The sequence below is a fragment of the Neopsephotus bourkii genome, unplaced genomic scaffold, assembly GCF_033783945.1.
Source record: "Neopsephotus bourkii isolate Nb327-2 ecotype Australia unplaced genomic scaffold, CSIRO-AGI_Nbou_v1 NB_894, whole genome shotgun sequence".
Lineage (NCBI taxonomy): Eukaryota > Metazoa > Chordata > Aves > Psittaciformes > Psittacidae > Neopsephotus > Neopsephotus bourkii.
The window spans coordinates 2,398,854-2,423,986 of NW_026901388.1; the positions used below are offsets into that span (position 1 = coordinate 2,398,854).

The following is a 25,133-nucleotide window of genomic DNA, read 5'->3' on the forward strand; positions in this document are numbered from 1 at the left end:
GATCCCTCTTCATGAATCTGTGGTGTCGTGCCAATAATTCATTTCTTTGTTTGCAGGTATCTGACAGTTCCATTTCCTCATTTTGGAATTAATTTGTGAAACAGCAGATTTTGCCTTTCATAAAAAGCTGTTGACTCTTAAAGAACTATATTCCCTAGTTTTTAATCTTTTACACTGTTGACAATAGGCAATATAGAAAAATATCTCAGTTCAAGTTTCCTGCAGAATTGCTTAATCGAGATCCAAGGACAGACTGCTTTAAGAAAAGATTAAGAAGCTATATGAGACAGATTTAAATAACAGCTCAATCTAGGAAGGACAGATTCTTTATGATTTAAAGCTGTACCTTTATCTTTTAAAATGTCACAAAGAGCAGTTTCCAGTATGAATTTTTTCCAGTTTTCAGGTCACTTGATCTTTAAACCTTTAGCATACATTTGGCTCTCCAACATTAGTATTTTATTGCACTTGAAAATCTCACCATGTATTAAGAGACAAAGTGTCACAATCAACTTTAGCAGAAAAAAGTTACATTATGATACAAAATTTAGTTAGATTTTATGAAAGTATAAGCGATCACTGGGGAAGCTTACCAATGAGGACGCTCTTTGTCCAATTATTAAAGTTTCGGAGGTAGAATATGCGAGACTGGCTACGTTTTTCCAGTCCAACTTCCTGAAGCTCATTATAATGTGCAGCTACAGCTTGTCCATGGCCTACCTTACACTGTAGAAAAGAGGGAAGGAATAGACTCAAATGGTGAATTCTTAAAAGACACACGTTCACTTTAAAGATTTAAGATAGTAAACAAGTAATACTATGAAAAGCACCATCATGACATATTTATATAAAAACATTTTCTGTATCTGTCGTGGTACTGATGTCAGTACTTCCCATTATCACACAGACAGCTCCCTTAAAAATTTTAATCCCCTTTTCAGTTGTTTTGAGTAATTTCTGACAGATGAAGCCCAGCATCTTTTCTTCATAGACATATTTAATTTTCAATTGTCTAATACTCTCATCACTCTCAAGTAATCAGTTTCATTCCCCTTAAGCCTAGGATTGAAGAGAGAATGCTCCTTCTTGAGGAATTTTAAGCTTCTTGAAAAATGCTGTTTGAGAAATTCAATGTTTACATCTAACAGAAGCATATAAACTGCCAGTTTAACCAAAATGCCAACTAGGTGATGTCACATAAAGCCCCAACAGAATGATCCCACTGCCAGATCTTTAGCCAGACTATGGTAAAGGAATGAGAGTAATGTCAATGTATCCCATTTAATGCTTAACAGTTAGCTGTAGAGTGTCTCCTGCTTAGCCTTAACTATAAGTACTCCAAGAAATCTCTGTCCATGTGACACACAGAATCAGATCTTCACCTTGAAAATAATCTTCAATTACGTGCACAAAATTGAAACAAAATAATAATGTGAGGAACCAATACAATTTCTGTGAGACACAAAAGCGCTTGAAATAACAGTACAAACTAGAACAAGCGATTCTCAGTTAAAACCCACAAACATGTTACAAAGCCCCAGCCGGTATGAATTCACATAGCAATTAAAAACATTCCCCACAGCTGACTACAAAAGTCAGCATCCAAATATTTTATTATTCAAATAGCAGTCCCTCAAGGGAAAAGAAGGTTTTAATAACTTTAAAATACTACCTGAATTCTGTAGTGTTTCATATCATTTTGGTAACCTTCAAAACGCACACAGAATTCCTATGACCCCATCATCTGTTTATGACCACAACTTAGTTGACATAATAATTATTTTGACCATTTCTAATCTTTTTTAGGGTCAGCACAGACGGATCCCTGAACGGCTACTGAGGGTGACATAAATGAAAACAGCTGACTTTGACAAGTGCAGAGGACACATTAATACAATCTATTAACACATCTCAGCTGCTGCAAGCACAGTTGCAAGCAGCCATCAGCAATAACATCTAGATGCTGGCCTGCATTCAATGCAGTCACCTCTCTACACCTGCAAGCTATGCAAAGCCAATGCATTTCTTGTCCACCTAAACCATACCCAAGACCTACTTTATTAAAAATGACAGGGTTAATAATGTTTCTACCACAACAAAGGGCACTTTTTATTTTATTAGATTTCTTAGCCATAAGTTAATATCCTGGAAAAATTCTGAATGGAGAAACAAAACATTAGGTCAAAGGCATTTTTCAAACTGTACTCAAATATTCCAAAAGATCAAAATTAGCACCAGTTTCTGCAAGCTCATACATAATAAAGGACAGCATCATATTACCTTTTTAACCCTCCCAGTTAAAAAGACACGTTTTCTGCTACACCTGTAGTCTTCAAACAAAAAAGCATCTGTAAACCTTTTAGTATTTGACTTTGCTAACAAACCATACTGAAATTATATCACAGAGGATGAAGTTTGTAGTGTTCTGAATTATATAATACATTACTGAGGAAATGAAAGGACAAAATTATCTTATGGGAGAATTTCAGATACACTATACCAACACAGGAAAACAACACACAAAGCATGAATTTCAGATACGGGACTTGGACTAATGCCAGTAAACTCTACGCTGCACTAACAGATTGTTACCACACAGGCAACAGAACAGTTGTCTTAGAACTGGAATAAGCACATGTTGAGTTCAGTTCTCTCAACATTCTAGTTACTATCCATCCTTCTCTCCCATTAAGCCCAACATAACTTCTACACCTGTTATTTTGCTAGGAAGCTACCCACAAACTTTGACATTTGGTGTTTCATACTGGTTCACTTATGTTTAGTATCAATATTTTCAATTTTTCTTGACCTAAGGCTTTGAAACAAGGATTTGAACATAGCTCAAAATAAATGATACTCACTGCTTTCTTAGGTGGTTCATCTTCAGAGTCTAAATTCTTCCCTTTTGCTGTGCCATCCTGATTACCACTATGGACTTCTTTTTCATTTGCAGTGGACTGAACTGTACCTGAAGTTGAACTACTGCCTTCCTGACTAATACCTGAATCTGCTTCTAAAGTACCAGGTGTTTTCTCCACTTCTTCATCCAAACTCTTCTCTACTTCCTGTTCTTCACTGTTGGTTAAATCCGCCATTTTTGAAAAGTGAGACTCCTTGTCCATTTATCAGAATGGAAGTCTATAGAGGAAAAAAACAGAACAAACCACCAACTATTCTCAGTGTTGAATTTTTTACTTCTGGTTACATTCATGACTTTCAATTATCATGCTGGCATTACAAAAAATAAGGTGTTTGCCCTAGAAAACATAGGCTTCAAATTTGACTAATTATTTTATAAAAATAGCACAATTTCAAAGTACTGTCACTGCAGAAAGATCAAATTAAGAGAAATTTTTGCTCTCCATGTTTGAGTCTCTTAGCTACCTTTATTGGCTCAATGGCAACATGCTATTGCATTTTGAGCCTGTAATCTCCCCTTTCCCCTCCCCATAAAGAGTAAACTACAAACCACTTTATGTTCAGAAACACAAGCTGACAGAGTCCCTCAAATTGGTAAACTCATTATTCAATCTATTTGCAAAGGGATGTCCTCAAACAAGAAACTCAAGGTGTTTCTTTAGAACAAACTTTCATATCAGGAGTGGTTTTTCAAGTTTGCCAAGAATATCCACTATGCCTCAAGTCTCACTAGTACTAGGAATCTTCAGCTGTATTTCCTTATCTCCACAAACATCTATACAGTCTGTAGGACAGCAAATCACTGTTACATGGCCCATTCAGCCTCCATCACATCCCAGCCTTCTCTACACCATTACTGGCACGCAGGACACATACTTTCTAATATAGCACAGCAAAAGATCATTTAGCAACTCCTCTTCTGAAACAGTGGCTTATTTTAATCTAACAAAAACCACGTACACCCCCCGGTGTACAGGCTTAAGCCTCCTAACGAGGATCAAAATGCATTAAGCAGACCACTTACACAGAGACCCCAGAACAGCCTTCCTCAAAACAAATGGCCTCAAAGCATAACTTATGGAAACAACTTTTCTAGTATGCTACATCACCTAACTCACACTTCCCAAGCGGCGCACCTTTTCTTAGCTTCACCCGGCTGTCCCAATCAGTTTATCTGATGTTTTTAAGGCCTAGATTTACAAACTATCAGAATTTCGGACAACCAAATTCTCAGGAGCAGCTCTTTCGGAAGGCAGCTCAAAACGCGACGGGGAACGGGAGACGAACGGGACAGTCACCGCAGCGGCACCCCACTAACGGGGCAAGGCCCTGAAGTCTCGCTGCGTCACGGGGGGTTGAGGGCGGGGGTCCGGAAGCCAGCAGGCGGGGCGCGCGCCTACTGCCCGCCGATGCGAGACCCGGCCCGGCCCACCACAACAACGGACAAAGCGCGCGCCGCCGCGGCACCACCCACGAGCCCCGGCGCGGCCGCAACCGATTGGCGACGGCCGGAGGCGCAGCGCGGCCTTAGCCCCGCCCACCCCGGCTGCCCGCGGGGCAGAGGGCTCGGGGGGCGCCGCCCGCCTCAACGCCAGCCGCCGTACCACCACCTCGCGACGCCGTCGTTGGGCTGCCCGTTAGGGTCTGCAGCACTCACCCAGCCGCACACCGCTCCGCCATCCTGTTTGCAGAAATGACGCCTTCCGCGGGGCGGCAGCAAGCGTGGTGCCGTCACATCCGGTCTCGTCCCGCGGTGGGACAAGACTACGAGCCCCAGAAGTGCGTGCGAGCGGGGGGTGAGTTGCGCGCCTGCGCGGTGGGGTCCCACCGGGCCTCAAGGTGATGGTGGGGACGGGCCGTGCTGCACGTTGTCCTGCCGCACACGCGGGCCGGGCCGGGGGAGGTGACGGGCGCTGTGGTCGTTGGTGAAACCGCAGCGAGGTGTGTCTCATGGCGCAGGGCCCGTGAGGTGCAGGAGCGGTCTCTGGGACACGAGGTATCCATGCAGTGGGGCCGAGGGGAGCGGCGGCCCCCGGAGATCCCCTACTTGGGCGGCGGTGGGGGAAGGGGGCAGAGCGCGGCCGGTGGTAGGGAGCGGCAGGGCCCGCCGCGCACGGGTGCCCCGCAGCCCCGGCTGGTTTTGCAGTTGCGGGGGTTGGTCTGTCTGCCCTGCGGCCGCTGGTGGCCGGTGAGGACTGTCGGCTCGGAGCTCTGCGCCTTCCCTCCGGCCGCTTGCTCTTTACCAGACAGAGGGGGGCGTGTTGTCTGGCGTGAAAAATGGCGGTCGCGAGTCTCTGACAAGTTGTACCGTTAAAGGGCCGTAGTTAGGTGGTATGCCTTTGGGTATTGCTGTCCCGAGGCACCTGATTCTGTGCGTGTCTTGACTTTTTAGACTAATTAAACTGTCTGTACAAATGTTTTCTTGCCTAATAAATGTTTTGCGCGGGTGTTATGTGACGTGCTGTGGCATATAACAAATACAAGCAAAAGGCTGGTTTCCCGGAGCAGGGGAATCTCAAAATTGAGAAGTCTGATTTTCCCTTCACTTACCTGTTCACTAGTAAAACTATGTTTATTTGCGCGTCCTGAGCTTTCGGTACTTTTTTTTTTTTTCTCTTGCGTTTCGTAAGGACTAGTTGTAGAGGTCTCTGAATCCATAGGAGGTATAGTGGCTGGCTGTGAACAGACCACAGCCTTCTCGGCCAAGTTGCCTAGAGTTACAGTTCTCATTAGTAATCTGCTTTTGGTAGTTAACTATGGGAGTTATCAAGGGAGTCAGACTGGGAAGTCTCTCTGATGGAAGGATGTTTCTGGAAGAAGTCTAGTTAAAGCTGTTAGGTCAAACATGGATGTATGTCAGGTATTACAGATTTTGTGTTCAGCTTAATTTATGTGCGTTTCTGAAATGCCTTCTACAAGCTGGCCCAAAAGATAAAGTGTTGCTTTAGAAGGTAGTACATGTAGTGACCTAGAGTTCCTTACCAAAACTAGTCTTCAACTGAAGGTGTTCCTCAATCTACCTAAACCCCAAGATGCTATTGCTGCTACAAGTATAAACGTAATTGGCTGTACAGCAGCTCTATAAGCCTTTTCCAAAAGCAGTTGGTCAAGAGTTAATTAGAATGTGAGGGCAGTTATCTGATAGAATCATAGAACAGTTAAGGTTGGAAAGGACCTTAAAATATCTAGTTCCAACCCCACTGTCATGGGCAGGGACACCTCTCCCTAAACTGTGTCACCCAGGGCTCTGTCCAGCCTGGCCTTGAGCACTGCCAGGGATGGAGCATTCACAACTTCCCTGGGCAAACCATTCCAGTGCCTCATCACCCTCACAGGAAAAAATTTCCTCCTTATACCCAATCCAAACTTCTCCTGTTTAAGTTTGAACCCGTTACCCCTTGTCCTGTCACTACAATGCCTAGTGAAGAGTCCATCTCCAGCATCCTTATAGCCTCCCTTCAGATACTGGAGGGCTGCTATGAGGTCTCCAGGTAGCCTTCTCTTCTCCAGGCTAACATCTTCTAGGCTAGCATCTTCTAACATCTTCTCCAGACTACATCTTTTACCCGTAACAGTAGTGCTTAGCCCCAGCACATGCCAGTCACTTAACTACTTGCTCTTAATATTTTGTAGATTTAAAAGCTTGTTTTGCTTATGTTAAAATTGGATGGCATATTAGTATAATGCTTTCTGATGGAGTGATGTTTCTGTGCTGAAACACAAGCCTTGGGCTTTGCTGTTCACATCTCATATAATGCAGTGTGCAGTCACAGGATTCCTTTCTCAGTCTGAACACAGCAGTGTCGTAAATCTGCTACTTTACACTCTGAGTGGAAGCATTATTAGGGTCCTATTACTGAAGTCCCATCAGAGCTCCTTCTGGTGTAAAGAGAGCTCTGTGAGTGATGCTATTTTGGACACTTGTAGATGGCATCATTTTGTTGCTTCCATGGCTAGCAACATTAGCAGTTGTGTTCACTATGCAATAGATGCCATGAAAGGCATTAAATTTAATAGTGAGCTAGAAAGTTTATCTGCTCTGGTATCAAGACCTTAATAAAAATAATACTACTTTCAGTAGGAACCGTTCACACTCATTTGTAGAGAACATGGGGAATAGCATTTACTAAAAATTAGATGAAGAGTGTGGTTTTGAGCATGTGTGTGTTCTGTAAATGTTATGATCAGCACCTTCACACATAATTTTTCAAGATACTCTGATTGATACTACACATATTTCCCCATATGGGCAAGTTTGAACTCACAACAGAGAATTCAACACTTACTTTGAATGTTTAGAAAAGATTTGTACTGGAAGTGAACGTCTGCCAACAGTAATTCTGCTAGGAGATGAACGCTCTGTATTTTTTGCTGGGAAAAATGACAGCTTTTCAGCTTGGAAATGTGAAGTAAATGTGGTGAGAGAATAAAAGAGAGAAATCTTGAACCTAATGCTTCCAGAATGTGAATTCTGTTCTTACTGAAGCAGAGGGGGGGGGGGGGGGAGGGGGCTGGTTTATACTTATTCCTGCTTTGTTTCTAATTGGAAGGCTTCAGAGCTTTTCTTTGAGGATGTTTTTTGAAAGTCTTAGAAGAACTTTGGGTGTATTTGTAAAGACTTGCTACTTACTGAGGATTGTTGTTTTAAGTGCTTTGTAAAATTGTTACGTAGTATAATTGGCATTTAAAATATTATTACAGCCAATACTGTTGATTATGGTTGGGTTATGGAGGGAAGAGACACAGGACAATGAGACAAGGCCTGCAAAGATCCAAGGTGGCAAAAATGATGTTTATAATGGCTAGAAAAGAAACCATTTTGGTAGTCACAATGGAAGATGAGGCAGAAGGCTGTACAAAGTTGATGTGAAGATCTAAGTTTAAGCATATCCTTAATAAATGCAGAGTATCTCCAGTTGTTTCATTAGACTTTTCAGGAATAAATATTTGATTGTAACTCCAAGAGCTGCTTAAATATTATAATCTAAATCGTATATGGCAGCAAAGTCCTGGGTGAGCAGAAAGATTATGAATTAAGAAAACAGCTTGGCTACTAGAATCCAAAGTAAGAATAGCAGGAATTCTTGAGCAAGGTGGAGTTCAGTTTTGCCTTCAATCTTTTTGGGTGTTATTGATGGCTCTGCTAACGAAAAGAGATGTGCACAGGAGCTCTGAACTCTAAAGAGAGGTAGCAGAACTTTATAAAAGAAATTATCTTAATCCTCAAGGTGTAACTAATAGTTATGTTTCTGATGCCTTCTAGCATGTCTTAAAATGTAGAGTCAGAACTCTTGAGATGCTCAACGGAAGTTAAGAGATGAGGAATCTGCCAAAGTTCAATGACCCATGGAGACGGGAGAGCCAAAGAGATTTTTAAACAGTGTTTCAGTGAGGTGTAGAAAAGTGGTCTGTGAATTTGTGTGTTTGTGTTTTAGCATCTGACCCCTCACCAGTGCAGTTGTGGGGTTTTGGGTTGGGGTTTTTTTGTTTGGTTGTGGGGCTTTTTGTTCTCCTGAAAGAATTGAAAGCCACGTGCAGGAAACTGTTCATGTGAGGCTTCCTTATGTGAACAACCTTTCATAGCCCCTTTTAGTCATTTAGTAGAAACTTCCCACTGCTTTGTAAACCTGCAGCCCACCACACACACTCCTCCATGTTAATTATCCTCTGACGGAAAAACACAACTGTTTTGAGTGGAATGAACTAATGATATGGTGGGAGACAAGAGGCTATTAGGAGTTGCTTGGGAAAGTTATTACATGAGTGGAATGAAAAGGAGAGAATTGGATCTTATTTTATCATTAGATTAAAGTGAAAGGTAATGTTCAGAAAGGCAAAATAATAAGCAGACAAGTACAATCCTGGTTTTGAACTAACAAAGGGATTTTAAAAAAACAACTTTTTAGCATAGATGTATATGTCTGGTTTTAAGCTTAGGTAACATGTAAAAGCGTAACTTCTCTAACTTGCTTATTGCAGATACATCATTAGGGGCAAAAAATGAACAGAAAAAATCAGCACTTTAAAAGGCAGGGTTTGTTTTTGTGGTTTTTTTTCTTCTCCTTCCCTTGACATGTGCCTGTTGTTTTGGAGGACTCTGGAACCAACATAGAAGATGATCCAGCAAATTTACACTTGCTGAAAGGAATTGTGGAGAGACCTTTTGTAGTGAAAGAGGTGTACTTACGTAAAAATTCAATAGAGGGCAGAATGAAACTTCTGACTGAAGAAACCCAGTGCACCAGTTCACCACTGCAAAGCAGGGAAACCGTCGAAAGCTGGAATAGCACCAGTTATTAAAAATATAGTTCTGAAGAGCAAAAAGCACCACAAATGATTGTGATAATTTCTTTCAGAATAATTGGAGAGTCCATTCACACTTTAAATAACACTTAGCTGTGTGCTTAAAATCTAACGCATTCCTATATGCAAGTAAATGGAGATACTGCTGTCATGTTGACTGGGTGCAGGTCAGCTGTTAAACCTCCTGTTTAGCCTTTCAGATCTGTAACTCAACACACAGGCATTGCATTAGGTTCCCCTACTGTGCCTTCTGGATCCAATGTTCAGACTCCATAAATGTCTACAAGAATTTTTATTCTTCCTAAAGCTACTTTCTGTTGTGCTTTCTAGTAGTTTGGTATCTGAAGATTGCTGTGTATGCAAAGACCTTATGAAAGTTTATTCTACTTTTTTGACTTCACTGAGTTTATTTTAGTAAGAACAAGAGTAGTTTAGATAAAGCAAGGCTAAACAAGTTGTTGGCTTGAATCCACTTACATTAATATTGAGATGTAGTAATATAATCAATTTTAAAGTTATAGCATAGCATTTACTGAGTGAAGATATTAGAGATTAGAAGTGATGGAGGTGGGATAGGACTAATGTTTTAGGGTACTTTGGTAAGCAAGAGTTTACTTACTTTGCATTTTTCCCTTTAACTTAAAATGTGGTGGTGTGGTTTTGGTTCTAAATAGTAGACAAGATTAGATAGCTAGTGATACCAAAGCTTCAAGTTATAACCAGGTTTCTTAGTTTAGAGCTTGTATCAGGGACACTGCAATAAGAATAAAAGCCAAAATATAAAGTACTTATTCATAGACTCTAAAAGTACTAAAACAAAGAATAAAAAGTCTCTGTACACTGCCATTTTCCCATCCATTGGTAGTGACTGCACGCTGTGCTGGAGAAGATTTCCGAAAACTTGGTTTGTGTCCTTTCAGTATTCTGTATGTGTGACCCAGAAGCCTCAAAGTTTGCTTGGTTTTACACTAAATATTACAAAAATGTTAACCAGTTCTCCTTTTTTGTAGAAAGATCCCTTGGGAATGAAAAAAAAAGCTCATGGATTTTCTTTGGGAACTCTCCTGTGGTATAATTAATGTTCTTTTTTTAAACAGTAGTAGAACAAGTAAAAATGTTTTAAAGTCATCCATGTTTACATATTGTATTCACAGTGTTTCTGGTAGAACTGAGAAAATAAGCCAGTGTGTTATACATATACTATACCCTTAGTTCCCTCGGGTGCTTTTTGACCTCTTTTACAAAAGAACTTACACTAAAGTTTTTGCCATCTTATATCTACCCTCATTCTTGTCTTTTAACTTCCCTGTTAGCTAAAAAAACTTAATTGTAACAGGGTAAGTATTTTTATACAAATTACCCCAATGAAAGTTTCATCTGGCAGTATCTCTGGCATGATTTCACTTTCCAACAGCAGGTATCCATAGCAGCCTTCGCTGTACATATATTGGCCTGGCTTATTACTTCTGTGTTTTCCAATGATCCCTTGTTTCTTTTTTCCTGCAGGACACATCCAAACATATGAATCTCTGATAGTCAGATAGACCAACTCTGATACTAAAAGATCCTGAGCTTTTAGTGTCCTCAGGAACAAAAGCACGTCTAATCTCTACTTCCTAGTAATCATTGGAAATGCAAAGGTTTAGCAAATTCAAGAGATACGGTACTCCTGCAGTACATCAGGCTTATGCCAAAGTAAATTATAATGGAAGTACAAGAGTTTGCTAAACCCTCTAGCACAGTAATGAGAAGCTGATCTTTTCCGTAAGAGGCTGCTAGAGCACTCTCTGTATGTCTGAGGGCTTGTTAATAGCTTGCCATGAGACAGGTGGCTTCAGGAACTAAATGGACGTCCAAGAATCCCAACGAGGTTTATGCCCTGAACAGACAAGATCTCTTTAGCTCAGTTTACAGCCAGCTGGAGATACCACTAGTTAGCCAGAATATCACGGCACTGAAGGAGACCTTATCCCAGATGTTTGTGTATCATTTCGTAGTTTGGCATACTAGCATCTGTTCAGTCACTGACCACATGGGATTCTGTGTTTGTCCTTCAACAGCTCAGTGTTTTGTTTTGGGTTTTCTTTGCTTGTGATATTTTTAAAAGAAATTTAATGTAGAAATCTAAGATGCTTAAAACAACTTCTGCTCCCCACCTCTCTAACCCTTTCCCTCACAGAATTCTCATGCCACAGTCCAGCTGCTTTTCCACCTTGGTATCTGAAGCTTCGGTTGTTTTCTGAGTCTTTGCAGTATTGTGCAACAGCATGGGGGGGGAGGGAAATACACACGCTGAAATAAAGAAGCAACTTTTGATAAGCCACTAGATGGAATTTTGGATACCGTTTAGCTTACTGTGTTAACTTCCTTAGAGCAGGGTAATTTCCTTAAGTATTATACTTAGAAAATAAAAAAGTCCATCTAAGGATATAGCAGGGAAGGGAAAAGTCTCATGGCAGGTGTTGTCAGTGGTCCTGGTAGTTCCCATCTTTAAAGGGAGCAGAGGCCGTGAAACTTATTAATTACAACTATGTTAGCTGCTGGCTGATGAGTGTTGAACATAGTAGTGACCCACCGTTTGTTCACATAAAGGTGAATTCTCACCTGCCCCAGGTGCCATTTCATGCCCAATGTTCTGCAGCAATTTCAGTGTGTCAGAGGTGTGGTATGGTATTACTTTTGTGCCATCAGGTAGGTGCTGGACAGCAAAAACTAGCAATGGTGTTCTGATAAATGTTGCTATATATGATACATGAGAATGAGAAAATTCAGAAATACTTAGTTTCTTCTTGCTTCTCTACAGAAGAATGAGCTCCTTCCAAGGCTGTCGGAATGCAGAGTTCTGTTAATAACATTAATGAACCAAAATCGGAGTGCTAGCATGGTTTCCCCCATGGTGTATGGTGGCAATTTTATAAGCTCATTTGGAACAGGTATTTTTCAGTAGGGTACCATCAACTGAAAGTAGATGAATGGCAGAAGTCTGACTCAAGAGCTCCGAATTCTTATAGATGTATAGCACCTTTGCCAAGTCTACTGGCTGGATATCACAAAAATCTTAGGTTCTGATGTTCAATGTTGTGTACTGCTGGTGAGAGGTGAAAATAGTCCTCTGTGGAGAGTGTTATCCCTCAGGAAAGGAGTATAAGTAGCAATATGGAAGCAATATAGTTGTCTTCTTCCAGTTTGTTATTTCTATAAATCAGTAAGGTAGTTGGTCTTTGACAGTCCCATCTTAACACCTGAGCTTTGCAGAGCGTTTTCACTGTTTTTTGTTTGGAGAAGCATTTAGATCTGAGAAGTCACCAAGAATGTCTGCTGCTTGTAGAACTAGAGGTACCACATGTAGTTGTTGCCTCCAGTGAATTCTTACAGAAGACTGACTCATTGAGAGGCAGTACCTGTACCTGATTTTTACTGTTCTATAAGCAGCAGTACTCCTTTTCTCCCAGTGAGTTCATAACTCAACAGAACCCAGTAACTGATTGATCACAAGAAACAAGAGTTCCTTTTTTTTCCCCCCGATGACGCAATACCTCCTGTTGGTATGAGTGTAACAAAAGTGAATGTGTATGCTTCACGTGCACCACTGAGGTTCCCGGGGAGTTTGAAACCATTCCTCACATCAAACATTGTAATTTTGGTAATTGCCATTAATTCAAGCACAACAATAGCATAAAAATACCTAGAAAGCATACAGGCAGGAATGATCCAAAAGATGCATTTTCTCTTGGAAGGAAAGAGTGAATAACAGTTGAGGAACTTCTAAGTTATACAGGAAAAAAAACTCTCATTAGCGTGTCTGTATCCAAAGGGGAATTTATACCAACAATTTCTTCAGTAAGCAAGGTTTCAGGCTAACCAAAAATCTTCTTAATACTAGTGTGCTTTTATTGTTGTTTCTCTAAACATGTCTTTTTTCTACTTTAGCAGAGTCATCCATATATTCAAGACATATATTTGAGAAGTGGAGAACTAGTGGAAAAGTTGCAACTTTTCGAAGATACAAGCCTTACCGTATTTCTCTTGTTGCATATCTGGAAAGTAATAAAGGGTATGTATGGCTTAATTATTTTTTTCTTTAACTCCTGCCTATGTTATGAAGTATTAATAATTTTCAGCAGCCTAGACAAATTCACTGTCAAAACACCTGATTTAAATAAAGGCTATATGTGAAGGGAAGCAAATGAAAATGACAGTGGAATTTCAATTAAACTTGAATGATTTCTAGTTTGGGTCTAGAATTGGTACAATAATTGAAGTAAAGTCATCAGGAAGATTGAAAAGTTGTAATATAACTGATTTAACTGGCATTTGTTACATAAAATTAATGACTTAACTTTTTTTGGAGGGAAAGAAAGTTAGTTCTATAATTTGCAGTCATTGTAAAAAGGAAAGGAGAGAGCATTTAATTCACTAGTTTGAAGCATGCGTTTTGGGGGGAACATATGATGGCTTGATGTCTGTACATGTGAAACAAAATTCCTGTCTTATGGGGAATCTCTCAATGGTTCATTTGAACTTTCAGGAATACCTGTTAAGTATTCAAAATCATAAAGTTAACTGGGTTATCCACAGTTTTAAAATACTCTTTGCATTGTAATATTTTGTAAACTGTAGTTCATTTTGCTTGCGTTAATACATGATATTCAACAGTACCATCCCCCTGCCTAACAGATGTGTATGGGCAGGCTGTTATGGATAGGTTTGTTACTATTAAGGTTATTGATTATGGATTGGTTCTTATTATTTTATTTTTTTTTTTTACTGTGAACTCTGCTCAAAAGAGTGTATAGAGTATAGAACATGAAAGGTTACATCAAAACTAAAAATGTATTGAAACTGAAAATTAATTAATTGCACATCAGGGAGTTCATACTACATTCACTTAGGCTCAAAGTGTGACTGAAACTCAGTTGCTACTAGAAGTGAAGTTTCAATGGTAACTTTTCAATAACTGTGTTAAATTATGAAGATAAAAGCAATAGATAGCCCTAAACATCCAAAAATGTGTTTAGAGAGTAGAATGGGCATTTTAGCTGTGAGGAGCAAAGTGTGTTAACTGAAGGGGCCGTTTTAGTTCAGAGTGCTAAAGAAGAGTGATCTAAAATTATCTGATTAGTAAAGGTAATAATTTCTGAAAAGGCAGGTAATGAAAACCTTTTAAAGTAGAAGAATAGAAAGCAATGTAAAATTTGAGAATTTTGAGTGGCATAGGAGCAAATAGATTATTGAAATGCAATTTGTTTACTCTTTTTCTTGTTTCCTCTCTATAGAAACCTCAGCCACAGTTCATCAAAATGCAGCGGAGTCTGTTACATAGTGCTGCTCAGCTGGCACATGGGACATACTTGGTTCTTCCTCACACTGGTATCTTTCAGTGCTTAAAAGGACAATCAGTGTTGTCTAATATTGGATGCAAAGTGATTTTGGCACTGGACCCTCCTAAACGATGTCTTCACGCAAGTGCAGCATGCTTTGCCTCAAATAAAAGTGCTTCTTCATCACATCCAGCAGACAGTCCTCACAAAGTACTAGAAGAGAGAAATCGTTTGACTTCAGCCACTGACACACCCAAGCAGAGCCCTGTAGAATCCGATTCTTCAGAACCTGATCCATTACAAGACAAATCAATTAGTCTTGTTCAGAGATTTAAGAAAACTTTTAAACAGTATGGAAAAGTCATGATTCCAGTGCATCTTGTGACTTCCACTGTGTGGTTTGGATCCTTCTACTATGCAGCCATGCAGTAAGTTGATAATTTGTTGCAGTGCCCAATGCTGCTGTTGAATTGAGACTGACTTTCACAAGTGAAGGGAAATACAAATTACTATTATGTTAAAAAGTGCATCTATACATACTAGGGAAATGAGGGTACATTTTTAGTTGAAGCATAAAATTAACGTCGGAAGTGTACAGGATTCATGAGTGTCATGTACACACTGTTATCATGCAGTTACTGCTGTGTACTAGATATGTTGGTAACATTTGAAGGAATGCTCGTCTCCCCAGAAGATGCATGGATGCAAACAGCATTGAAATTATTAGTAAGCTCTCACAAGGTAAAGATAGGGATTTATAATCCTGATTTCAAAATGCTAGGTGAGATCTTTATAGACCTGTTCTTTTTTTTGTTGTTGGACTTGAGGGTCATTTCATCACTTCCTTTCCCCCTTCATCCTCAATCCTGGCTCATCATTGTACTTCCATGTTGTTTACCTCACCCTGAGCTCCTCACAAGCCATGTGTATCTTTTCCCTTTTACTTCTGTTTCTTGTCTTTCCTGCTTTAAACTGAAAAATTGCTACTGCAGGCCAGACTTGTTAACTGGAAGTTAAATATTTGTGTCGCTAAAAGAAAAAACAGGAATTAACTATTCTAGCTTTAGTTTCTTTCAGCTATGGCATGTGCCAGATACTGCTCTGGAAAATGTGGTCTATTAGGGAAAAAAAACCCTATATCAGATATGAGCTGCTAGTCAGATGAAATAGGTTTTATCTATCTGCAAATGGTTTGCTAAGTATCAGTAAATGTTTATCTCTGGATTCCTAGTGTTGTATATTTAATAATAGAAAGCATGAAACAATGATAGTTTGTGGTGGTAAGGATGGGGCTTAAACATCAGAATGCCTTTACCACACAAGTGTTTGTTTTAGTTACTCTTAACCAGCTGGCATAATTGCCCTTTCTAGGAGCTATAGATCCAAATGTCATTCTAAATTTAGCTCATGTCCGAGGAATAAAGGTCTTGAGCTATAAAAATATTTTGCTTTGGAAGAATTCAGGTTGATGCTTACATCCAGACATTTCAAACTGAGTGAAGATTGCTTTCTTGAAACAATGAAGTTAGCTGCTAAAATAAGTATTTGACACATCAAAACAACTGGAATATTTAACTAGAAAGTAATTATAACAAAGCTTCAGTTTGTCATGCCACAGGAGCAGCACCCTCTTGAAATGGAAAAATAACTTTCAGAATGCCTGCTCATGATATGAGACCAAACAGTGGTGGTTTATGAAATAACACAGTTAATGCTGTCTTTCAGATCTTACTGTGTCTCCATTTTCTGTTCTGGGGATAGGCTTATAAATTGTAGCTTCTAGTAACTTACTGCCTGCTATTGTTCCTGAGGTTAAAGTACACACATACAGAAGAATGCTTAAAATATTAGTACCAGTGGGTAAAGATATAATAATAATAACTACTACATCTCTAAATATTGGAAAGATGGGTCTTCTATAAATGCATTCTACAGCAGCTTTCTACTGTAATGTAAAGATGAGCTGTCTGGGTTTTTTTTTTTTTATTAATTTAGTGCTGATGTTAGCTTCCCTGGTTTTCAAATTGAAAGAATTTGTGATAGGAGCTCCCTCCACTCATCTTGACAAGGTAGAACAACCGGGCACAAAAACCCTGAAGTCTTGTCCATCTAACATGTCACTTCCTCTTCTTTTGCCACATTCCATTTGTTTGATATATTTGAAAGTGAATAGTGGACACTGAAGTATGGATTCTGTGCTTCTGGGCATGCTGCAGATTAGTCTGAAATTTTAAAAAGAAAAAGGTAATTTTAGGCAAAATGGAACATGAAGTTGAACCTGCACAACTGGAGCCTGAGTAGTATGGTCTTACCACCATAATATCTACTTACCTCCAAACATAATAAACTGGAACACAGGTAAGTTAGTAGTTACTGAGCCCAACAGGGATAATATAAATGGGTCATATCTAGGAATGCTGAAAAGAATGTTAATTGCCTATATGTACAGAAATATAAATCCTGTAAGTACATTGCTTAGCTGAAACAATACTTTGCTATCAAATTGCAAAGTTGGTATAGTAAAGAATGGAAATGGTACTATAAATCACTGCTTAGGTTTCAAATTCCAATTCAGGTTGCCAATTTTTCCTCTTTTGTAGAGGAGTGAACATTGTTCCATTCCTAGAGTTGATTGGCTTACCAGACACCGTGGTGAACATCCTGAAAAATTCCCAGAGTGGAAATGCACTAACCGCATATGCATTGTATAAAGTAAGTATAATTACAGTTTGTAAATAAGCTCTAAATCTTGCCTGGTGAACTAAACAGGGTTTACTTGTTTACAGCAGAAGGAGTTAATAGTGTTTTATCTGTTTGATAATTACACATACTTGAGCATTCATTTTGTAGTAAAAATAGTCACATGCAAGTTCATAGAATCATAGAATAGTTAGGGTTGGAAAGGACCTTAAGATCATCAAATTCCAACCCCCTTGCCATGGCCAGGGACACCTCACACTAAACCATGTCACCTAAGACTCCATCCAGCCTGGTCTTGAATGCCGCCAGGGATGGAGCATTCACCACTTCTTTGAGCAACCTATTCTAGTGCCTCACCACCCTCACAGTAAAGAACTTCTTCCTTATATCTAATCTAAACTTCCCCTGTTTATAGAGACTGTTTCTTTAAGGAGTTTATCTGTATTTCTGAAATAACTTGTTTGCTGCAGAATTATTCTCTGCCCTCAGAGATTTTAATTACAATCAAGTTACTTCTCTATATCCCTGATGTAATTAACATGGATAAAAAGGTAAACCCTAAACACCTTACGATTTCCAGATGAAAGTGCAGTTATTTTTATCCTAGAGGATTTGCTAGTTTGTCTTCCTACCTTAGGTCTCCACCATTGTCAAGTACTTCAGTTGCCCATTGGAATCAGTTACTTACGCTCAGGTTTGGGTCTCTGTTGTGCACAATCTCTTAGGGAAACATGTCAGAACATGCAAAACCAAAATACTTTATTTGCTTCAAATGCCACCCAACAAAACATCACATTTGGAGACTTCTCAACTGGTATTTAAAAGAGTCATTTTCAAAAAGGAAAAAAAACACAAACAAACCAAAAAAAAAACAAAAAAACACAAAACCCACCAGAAAAAGTGAAAGCACTACTCTTGCCAATTATTCTTGTGCCTAGAAGAAACCAGTAAATAAATGTGGTTAAATATAAAGATTTTATTATAGCTGGGAGATCTGGCAATGTTGGAAGAAATTTGTAAGATGTGGAAGCATGAGAATAGGTGGTGAATGGAGAATTGTGTAGGCTTTTCTTTGAAGTTCTGAAAGAGCAGGTTAGTCTATCTAGAGTAACAAACCTGGTTTGTAGCACATTGGGTTAGTGGACCTTTTCAGGTCTCCTTTAGAGCTCTAGTTTTCTGCGTGTGAGTCCTGGTTTTGGACTGAAAGATGCCTATACTCCTGTGAATTTTAGAATTTAAAGCATATCTTCATGTCAGTATTTCCTTTTTGCTTATGTGGTTCCGTGTTTACATGCTGTCTGTTCTGGATTGCATTCTGAGATGCCTAATGCATGTCCCACCAGCTGCACAGGGAGGATTTCAGGTTTGGGGGTTTTCTTGTTTTGTTTTATGGAAGTCTAATGCCTGTGCTGATTTTGTCAAAAAATACGCATTTCTGAGGGAAAGCACTGTAAATTGGCCTATTTCCTTATCAATAGAAGAACTTTTTAGTATCTGATGCTGGCCAAAATAAATTCTCAATATTAAAAATACCTGTTGCTAGATAGTATCGTCTTGTTTTATTTATATGGTGTCCTCTTTGTTTTCTTGAAGATTGCAACTCCTGCCAGATACACTGTGACTTTGGGAGGAACATCCATCACTGTTAAGTATCTACGTAAGCATGGCTACATGTCCACACCACCACCAGTAAAGGAATATATACAAGATAGGATGGGGGAAACAAAGGATAAGATTACAGAGAAGATGGAGGAAACAAAAGAAAAGATAACAGAGAAGATGGAGGAAACAAAAGATAAGATTACAGGGAAGATGGAGGAAACAAAGGATAAGATTACGGAGAAGATACAAGAAACCAAAGATAAAGTTTCCTTTAAAAAAATAAAGGAGTAGGAGAGATGCTTAATTTTTGGCTATATCAAACTTAGCACTTTAACCCTTTGTGAGACAGAATATACAAAGTGCACTTCTGAGCTTTTTTTTTTACTCCTCTCCCATTCCGAGACTACAATTGCTTTGTGGATTTAAAATTTCTGTATATTCACCGAGCTTAAAGTTCCCTGAGGGAGAGGTTGTAATGAGATTTCAACTTGCAGATGGAAAAGTGCATCTCGGATTAGAAGTCAGTATGTACTTTGGTAGTAGTGCTAATGGCTACTCTGTCTTCTCTTTTTCCTTTTATCTCCATCACACACACTCTCCTCCCCATACCCCTCAAAGATAGTTTCTTCCAAAAGCCGCTACTTTATTCTTCCATCATAGTGCACAGCCATTATTCTGTTAGATTGAATCTTCCATTAAACGAGAAGGAAGATTTCTCTTTCTACTGGGAAAGGCGACATATTTTGGTTTTCAGAGTATGTGGACCCAGGCCTCTTCAGTCGCGATCATCTCTCAACTTGGTGACAGACCATTATCACTGGTACTGCACATGAAGGAATCAATGGATTAGCTACTTGGCCTGAATGAATTATAATGACTGCATTGACTTGAGCTGAGCTGTGATCCTTTAGAGGCTATGAATCTTTCTTGGGTGGTGTATCTTTTCAGAAATCTCAACTGAAAGCTCTAAGAGGATGAATTAATTGCAGTAGCCATACTATCAAGTATACTTTGTTTCCTAAAGTTGATTTACAGTAGAAAACTATTAAATGATATTAATCAATAATTGTATTAAAAATTAGGTTATTTTTTTATCATGTTAAAGTTTACAAAACTGTTCTGTTTCATTTTTTGAGAAAAACAAAAACCAAAACCCTAAATGAGAAGTTTACTTGAGAAATGTGTGTATTAAGTGGATTTTTAAATACATGTGAAATGAAGAGTTAAACCCAAAAGTTCTTCCTCCTATTCAGGAGTCCCTCAGGCTTCGGTAGAACAACTCAACTAAAATAAGCATAATTTCTGAGACAGTCTACCAAACTTTCCTTCTAGATTTTCTTGGGTCAAGCAAATACTTATTCATAGCTGAAGGCTGGAATGCTGTCTCAGAGATGTCATAAAGGACTAAAGATGGACCTGTTCTATTTGACTGGGCAGGCAAACTGCTCTGTTGGCTTTTTTAAATGCAGGCTAAAGAAGGGTGTTTTTCCTATTCCTATTACAGGTCTCATGTTTTAGCCAGTCTCTGCTGGTTTATCTTGTTTAACAAAGGTGGGGTTTTTCCAGGGGAGTATGGGGAGAAGCAACAGAGTTGAACACTGAGCTTTGTAAATGACTAGAGTAAAATAATTATAGCTGCTGAAATACCAGCACTGCCCCACTCTTATGTTTTCAGTCAAGTCACTGAGGGCCTCCCTGTGTTTTAGTGAGTTGAACTTCATTAACTTAATTGTGCAGGACTCTGCCTTGTTTTCACATGTCAAATAGTAACTGCAGTGTAATGGGTAACTCACAGGGGTGTTGTGAAGTATAATCGTTGTAAATTTGGTGCCCTGAAGATGTAAAGTGCCATGTTTCTGATAAATATTATTAAAAAAAATAATCTCTGAACTTGTGTATTGCTGAGATGAGCACTACTGTAGGACTGGAGTTAGATGCTTTTCTTTGATTCTGTTTAGTGTACTTCTCCTTACACATTCTTCTGATGCTGGCATCTGTTCTGGTTTTCCATTTTTGTGGGCAGTGTTGCTTGTGTCCTGCAGCACCCTGCAGAGCTTGAATTCTGCCCCAGTAGTATTTGCATGATCATACTCTTGCTCTGGGGCCATATGTGGGAACCTCTGTGCAACTCACAGGATCCATCTCCAGATGGATCCAGAGCTGCGTTAGCTGCCCAAGCATGAACTGGAGCCAAATGTGAGTTAAAGGCAAGTAGTGGTTGAAGATAGGGCAGGAGCCTAATACTGGGCCAGAATCATGACCAGATACACCACTGGAAATGAAGCCACAGACCAAGACAGGGCAAGTGCCAAAGTCATGACCTGCTAACAAGCCCTAGCCAAAGTCACAGACTGTACAGCTGCTGGAGCTGAAGTAGTGACCCAGCATTAGGCCAGACCTGAGACAGAGGCCCGAGATGGGTCTGGAACTAAAATCGTGACCTGAAATTGGTACGGAACTGAAGTCAGATCTAGAGATGGAGACAGAGCTGAAGCCATGGCCCAAGATTTCAGCCACAGGCAAAGTAACAACCCAAGATGCAGCAAGGGACGAACCTAAATAGGGGCCAGAGCCAAAGACAGGGCCTGAGAGCAGGCCAGAGCCAAAGATGCAGCAGAAATGATACTGCTGCTGGTCTTGAAGCTCAGATGAGGTTGGAGTTGAAATCACAGCTTGATACAGGGCTGCAGACAAACTTGTGGCTCAAAATGGGACCAAAGTAGCAGCCCAAGATGGGACTAGAGCTGACACCATGATGCAAATAGGGGCAGGAGCAGGCACCAGAGTTGCTTCCCTGATCAAGTACTGGGCCAGAGCCAAAGCTGTGGCCTGATACCTAACAGGAGCTTAAGATGTGCCTCAGAAACATCTGCCGCTGGCCTGAATATGGAACAGCGCTGAAATCACTGTCCAAAAAGGGTCAGAGCTGAAGCTGCAGCCTGGTAACAGGGTGGAGCCAAAGGTGCTGTCTGAAATGGGCTGGAGTAGAAGTCATGAACTAGGCAGGGGCCAGAGCCAAAGCTGGAATCCAGTATCAAACCAGAGACAAAGATGGGGATGGCAAAGTGACCAGTCAAAGTCACAGCTTGATATGGGGCTGGAGCTCAAGCAGCAGCCAAATATGAGCCGTAATACCCTCCTCGCAGGCAGGCCAGAGCCAGAGCTGTGATCTGTTCTCAAGCTGATGGCAAAGTAACCGCCTTTGGCACATGAGGCAGAGTTTCAGGCTGAGCAGGAGCCAGTGTGAGGCCAGAGATGAAGTCATATATGGGGCCAGAACCAAAACTGCAGAGACCAGGCTGGAGCCAAAGTGGCAGCCCAAGGTAGGGATGAAGTCAGACTTGTGGCCTGAGCAATGGCTGGAGCCAAAGTTGCGGATGAAGATGTGGCTGAAGAAAGAGTAACAAAACCAAGATGGGGCCAGAGCCAAAGCCATGGCCCAAACAGGGGCCAAGTCACAGTAGCCTCCTGAGGAGGGGCCACAGCCAAAGTAGCCACCTGAGCAATGGTTGGAGCCAAAGTTGTGGCAAATGTTTGGGCTGGAGCCAAGTTTCAAAGCCAATATGGGGCCAAGCAGGACCTAAAGTTTCACTTCAATGTCCCAACAATGCTGAATTGCAGCTCAGTTTGGCACCAGTACCAAAGTCACAGCCCAAGCACGGGCCAGAGCCAGAGCTGCTGCCCAGTATCACAGGCCAAGATAGGGCAGAGCAGAAGTTGAGGATGAAGCAGGGGCTGGAGTAGACATGAAAGCCTGAGCTGGAGCTGAAGTTACAGCCCAGTTGATACTGGCTGGGGACAAACTGGTGATCAGAGATGGGGCCAGAATCAAAGCTGTGGCTCAAGATGGGCCCTGGAGGTGAAATCATTGCCAAAGATTGGGCTGGAGCCATGGTAGTGGCCCAGGATGGCTCCAGATCTTTGCTCACAGCCTGAACAGAGGTCAGAGCTGAAGTCACAGCCTAAGAAGGGGCCAGAGCCAAAATCACAGCCCAGCCAGGAGCCCCATCTGAAGTGGCAGCCTGATACCAGCCTGGAGCTGAAGCTGTGGTCTGAGATAGGGCCAGAGCGGGAGCTGGAGCTGAAATCAGTGTGATATGCAGCCAGAGCCAAAGTTGTGGCCAGCACTGGGCTGGAGTATCAGCTCCAGCTGAAGTTAGTGCCAGAGCTGAAGGTGCAGCCCAAAGAGGGGCTGGAGCTGGAATAGTCTCCTGAGCAGGGACCAGAGCAAACTAGTGGCCCAAGACAGGGCTGTAGCTGAGGTGGAAACACACTTTGTGATTGTGTCCCCTTAAGGGTGTCAGCTTCGAGTACTGCGCTGCATTTGTCTTTGTTCATCACTTACCAGCAGCAACAATAGTAATTAGAGACTCATAATCATCCCCTGGCAATTATCTGGCTGTTTTGATCATCTTCTTAAGCAGAAATAATACATCTTGATTTCATAAGCCCGCAGGGCAAAATGTAGTGTTAAGTAAGTTTGGGCTTCAGTTTGATGAATTGATTGGACAATCACAGAGAAAGGAAAACAGGGGAGGATACACAGGCTGGTTTTGGAGGGGGAAAAAAAAGGAAATAGACTTTATAAAAGGGGAAAAAATCATAAAGAGACATAATTAAAGAACTCTTTCTAGCTCCTTCTGGGTCTGCCCAAGTGGCCAGAACGAGACTGACCCGCAATCAGAGGAGACCCTACTCCCATCCCTCAGCTAAATTCTCCAGCACCTTTTAAAAAGGCTTTTTACATTTATTTTTATAAAAGTACTGTTAAATAGAAGACCAAACCAGAAGAAGTCTGACAATCTCTTACTTTTCTGTGCAGAACTGGTATAGAATCATAGAATAGTTAGGGTTGGAAAGGACCTTAAGAACATCCAGTTCCAAACCCCTACCATGGGCAGGGACACCTCATACTACAACATGCCACCCAAGGCTCTGTCCAGCCTGGCCTTGAGCACTGCCAGGGATGGAGCATTCACAGCTTCACTGGGCAACCTATTCCAGTGCCTCACCACCCTAACAGGAAAGAATTTCCTCCTTATATCCAATCTAAACTTCCCCTGTTTAAGTTTTAACCCATTACCCCTTGTCCTGTCACTACAGCCCCTAATGAAGAGTCCATCCCCAGCATCCCTATAGGCCCCCTTCAGATACTGGAAGGCTGCTATGAGGTCTCCATGCAGCCTTCTGTTCTCCAGGCTCAACAGCCCCAACTTTCTCAGCCTGTTTTCATATGGGAGGTGCTCCAGCCCCCTGATCATTCTCGTGGCCGTCCTCTGGACTTGTTCCAACAGATTTGTGTCTTTTTTATGTTGAGGACACCAGAACTGCACACAATACTCCAAGTGAGGTCTCACGAGAGCAGAATAAAGGGGCAGGATCACCTCCTTTAACCTGCTGGTCACACCCCTTTTGATGCAGCCCAGGATACGGTTGGCTTTCTGGGCTGCAAGCGCACACTGCTGGCTCATGTTCATTTTCTCATCGACCAACACCCCCAAGTCCTTCTCTGCAGGGCTGCTCTGAATCTCTTCTCTGCCCAGCCTGTAGCTGTGCCTGGGATTGCTCCGACCCAGGTGTAGGACCTTGCACTTGTCATGGTTAAACTTCATGAAGTTGGCATCAGCCCACCTCACAAGCATGTCAAGGTCCCTCTGGATGGCATTCCTTCCCTCCAGCGTATCAACCTAACCACACAGCTTGGTGTCATCAGCAAACTTGCTGAGGGCGCACTCAATCCCACTGTCCATGTCAGTGACAAAGGTGTTAAACAAGACCGATCCCAACACCGATCCCCGAGGGACACCACTTGTTGCTGGTCTCCAGCCGGACATTGAGCCATTGACCACAACTATTTACGTGCAGCCATCCAGCCAGTTCTTTATCCACTGAGTGGTCCATTCATCAAATTGATGTCTCTCCAATTTAGAGACAAGAATGTCATGTGGGACAGTGTCGAATGCTTTGCACAAATCCAGGTAGATGACATCAACTGCTTTACCGCTGTCCATCAGTTCCGTAGCCCCATCATAGAAGGCCACCAAATTGGTCAGGCAGGATTTCCCCTTGGTGAAGCCATGCTGGCTGTCACCAAGCACCTTGTTCTTTTTCATGTGCCTTAGCATGCCTTCCAGGAGAATCTGCTCCATGATTTTGCCAGGCACAGAGGTGAGACTGACTGGTCTGTAATTCCCTGGGTCATCCATTTTCCCCTTCTTGAAAATGGGCGTTATATTTCCCTTTTTCCAGTCGTCGGGAACTTCACCTGACTGCCAGGATTTTTCAAAT

General features: G+C 41.2%; 2 protein-coding genes across 6 annotated transcripts in view; one reads left to right on the top strand and one right to left on the bottom strand.

Annotated features, from left to right (window-relative positions):
• RNMT (RNA guanine-7 methyltransferase) overlaps positions 1-4,645 on the bottom strand; it is a 126,432-nt gene extending 121,787 nt beyond the window's left edge. For both annotated transcript variants that reach the window (XR_009726129.1, XM_061357400.1), the window contains exons 1-3: positions 4,577-4,645; positions 2,862-3,138; positions 594-726 (exon numbers count right to left, since the gene is read on the bottom strand). Coding sequence is in view for 1 of the 2 variants with exons in the window: in XM_061357400.1 (XP_061213384.1) it covers positions 594-726; positions 2,862-3,122 (394 nt within the window). In the remaining variant the exon portion in view is untranslated. The remainder of the gene's footprint in view (positions 1-593; positions 727-2,861; positions 3,139-4,576) is intronic.
• A 7-nt stretch (positions 4,646-4,652) lies between these two features.
• On the top strand, positions 4,653-20,735 carry FAM210A (family with sequence similarity 210 member A). 4 transcript variants are annotated; one of them, XM_061357403.1, is made up of 5 exons: positions 4,653-4,758; positions 13,153-13,276; positions 14,499-14,971; positions 17,144-17,255; positions 18,837-20,735. In XM_061357403.1, exons 3-5 carry the CDS (start codon positions 14,523-14,525, stop codon positions 19,134-19,136), a joined length of 861 nt encoding a protein of 286 aa, XP_061213387.1. In that variant the 5' UTR covers positions 4,653-4,758; positions 13,153-13,276; positions 14,499-14,522; the 3' UTR covers positions 19,137-20,735. The 4 variants fall into 4 exon arrangements, with proteins under 4 accessions (XP_061213387.1, XP_061213389.1, XP_061213386.1 ...); XM_061357405.1 differs by having other exon boundaries at positions 4,695-4,715; XM_061357402.1 differs by lacking the exon at positions 4,653-4,758 and adding an exon at positions 4,812-4,915.
• Positions 20,736-25,133: the final 4,398 nt, after the last annotated feature.

Coding starts and splice junctions, on each gene's coding strand:
- FAM210A (XM_061357403.1), top strand. CDS start 14,523: ATGCAGCGGAGTCTGTTACATAGTGCTGCTCAGCTGGCACATGGGACA. Junction 14,972..17,143: donor TTCTACTATGCAGCCATGCA/GTAAGTTGATAA, acceptor CCTCTTTTGTAG/AGGAGTGAACATTGTTCCAT. Junction 17,256..18,836: donor CCGCATATGCATTGTATAAA/GTAAGTATAATT, acceptor GTTTTCTTGAAG/ATTGCAACTCCTGCCAGATA.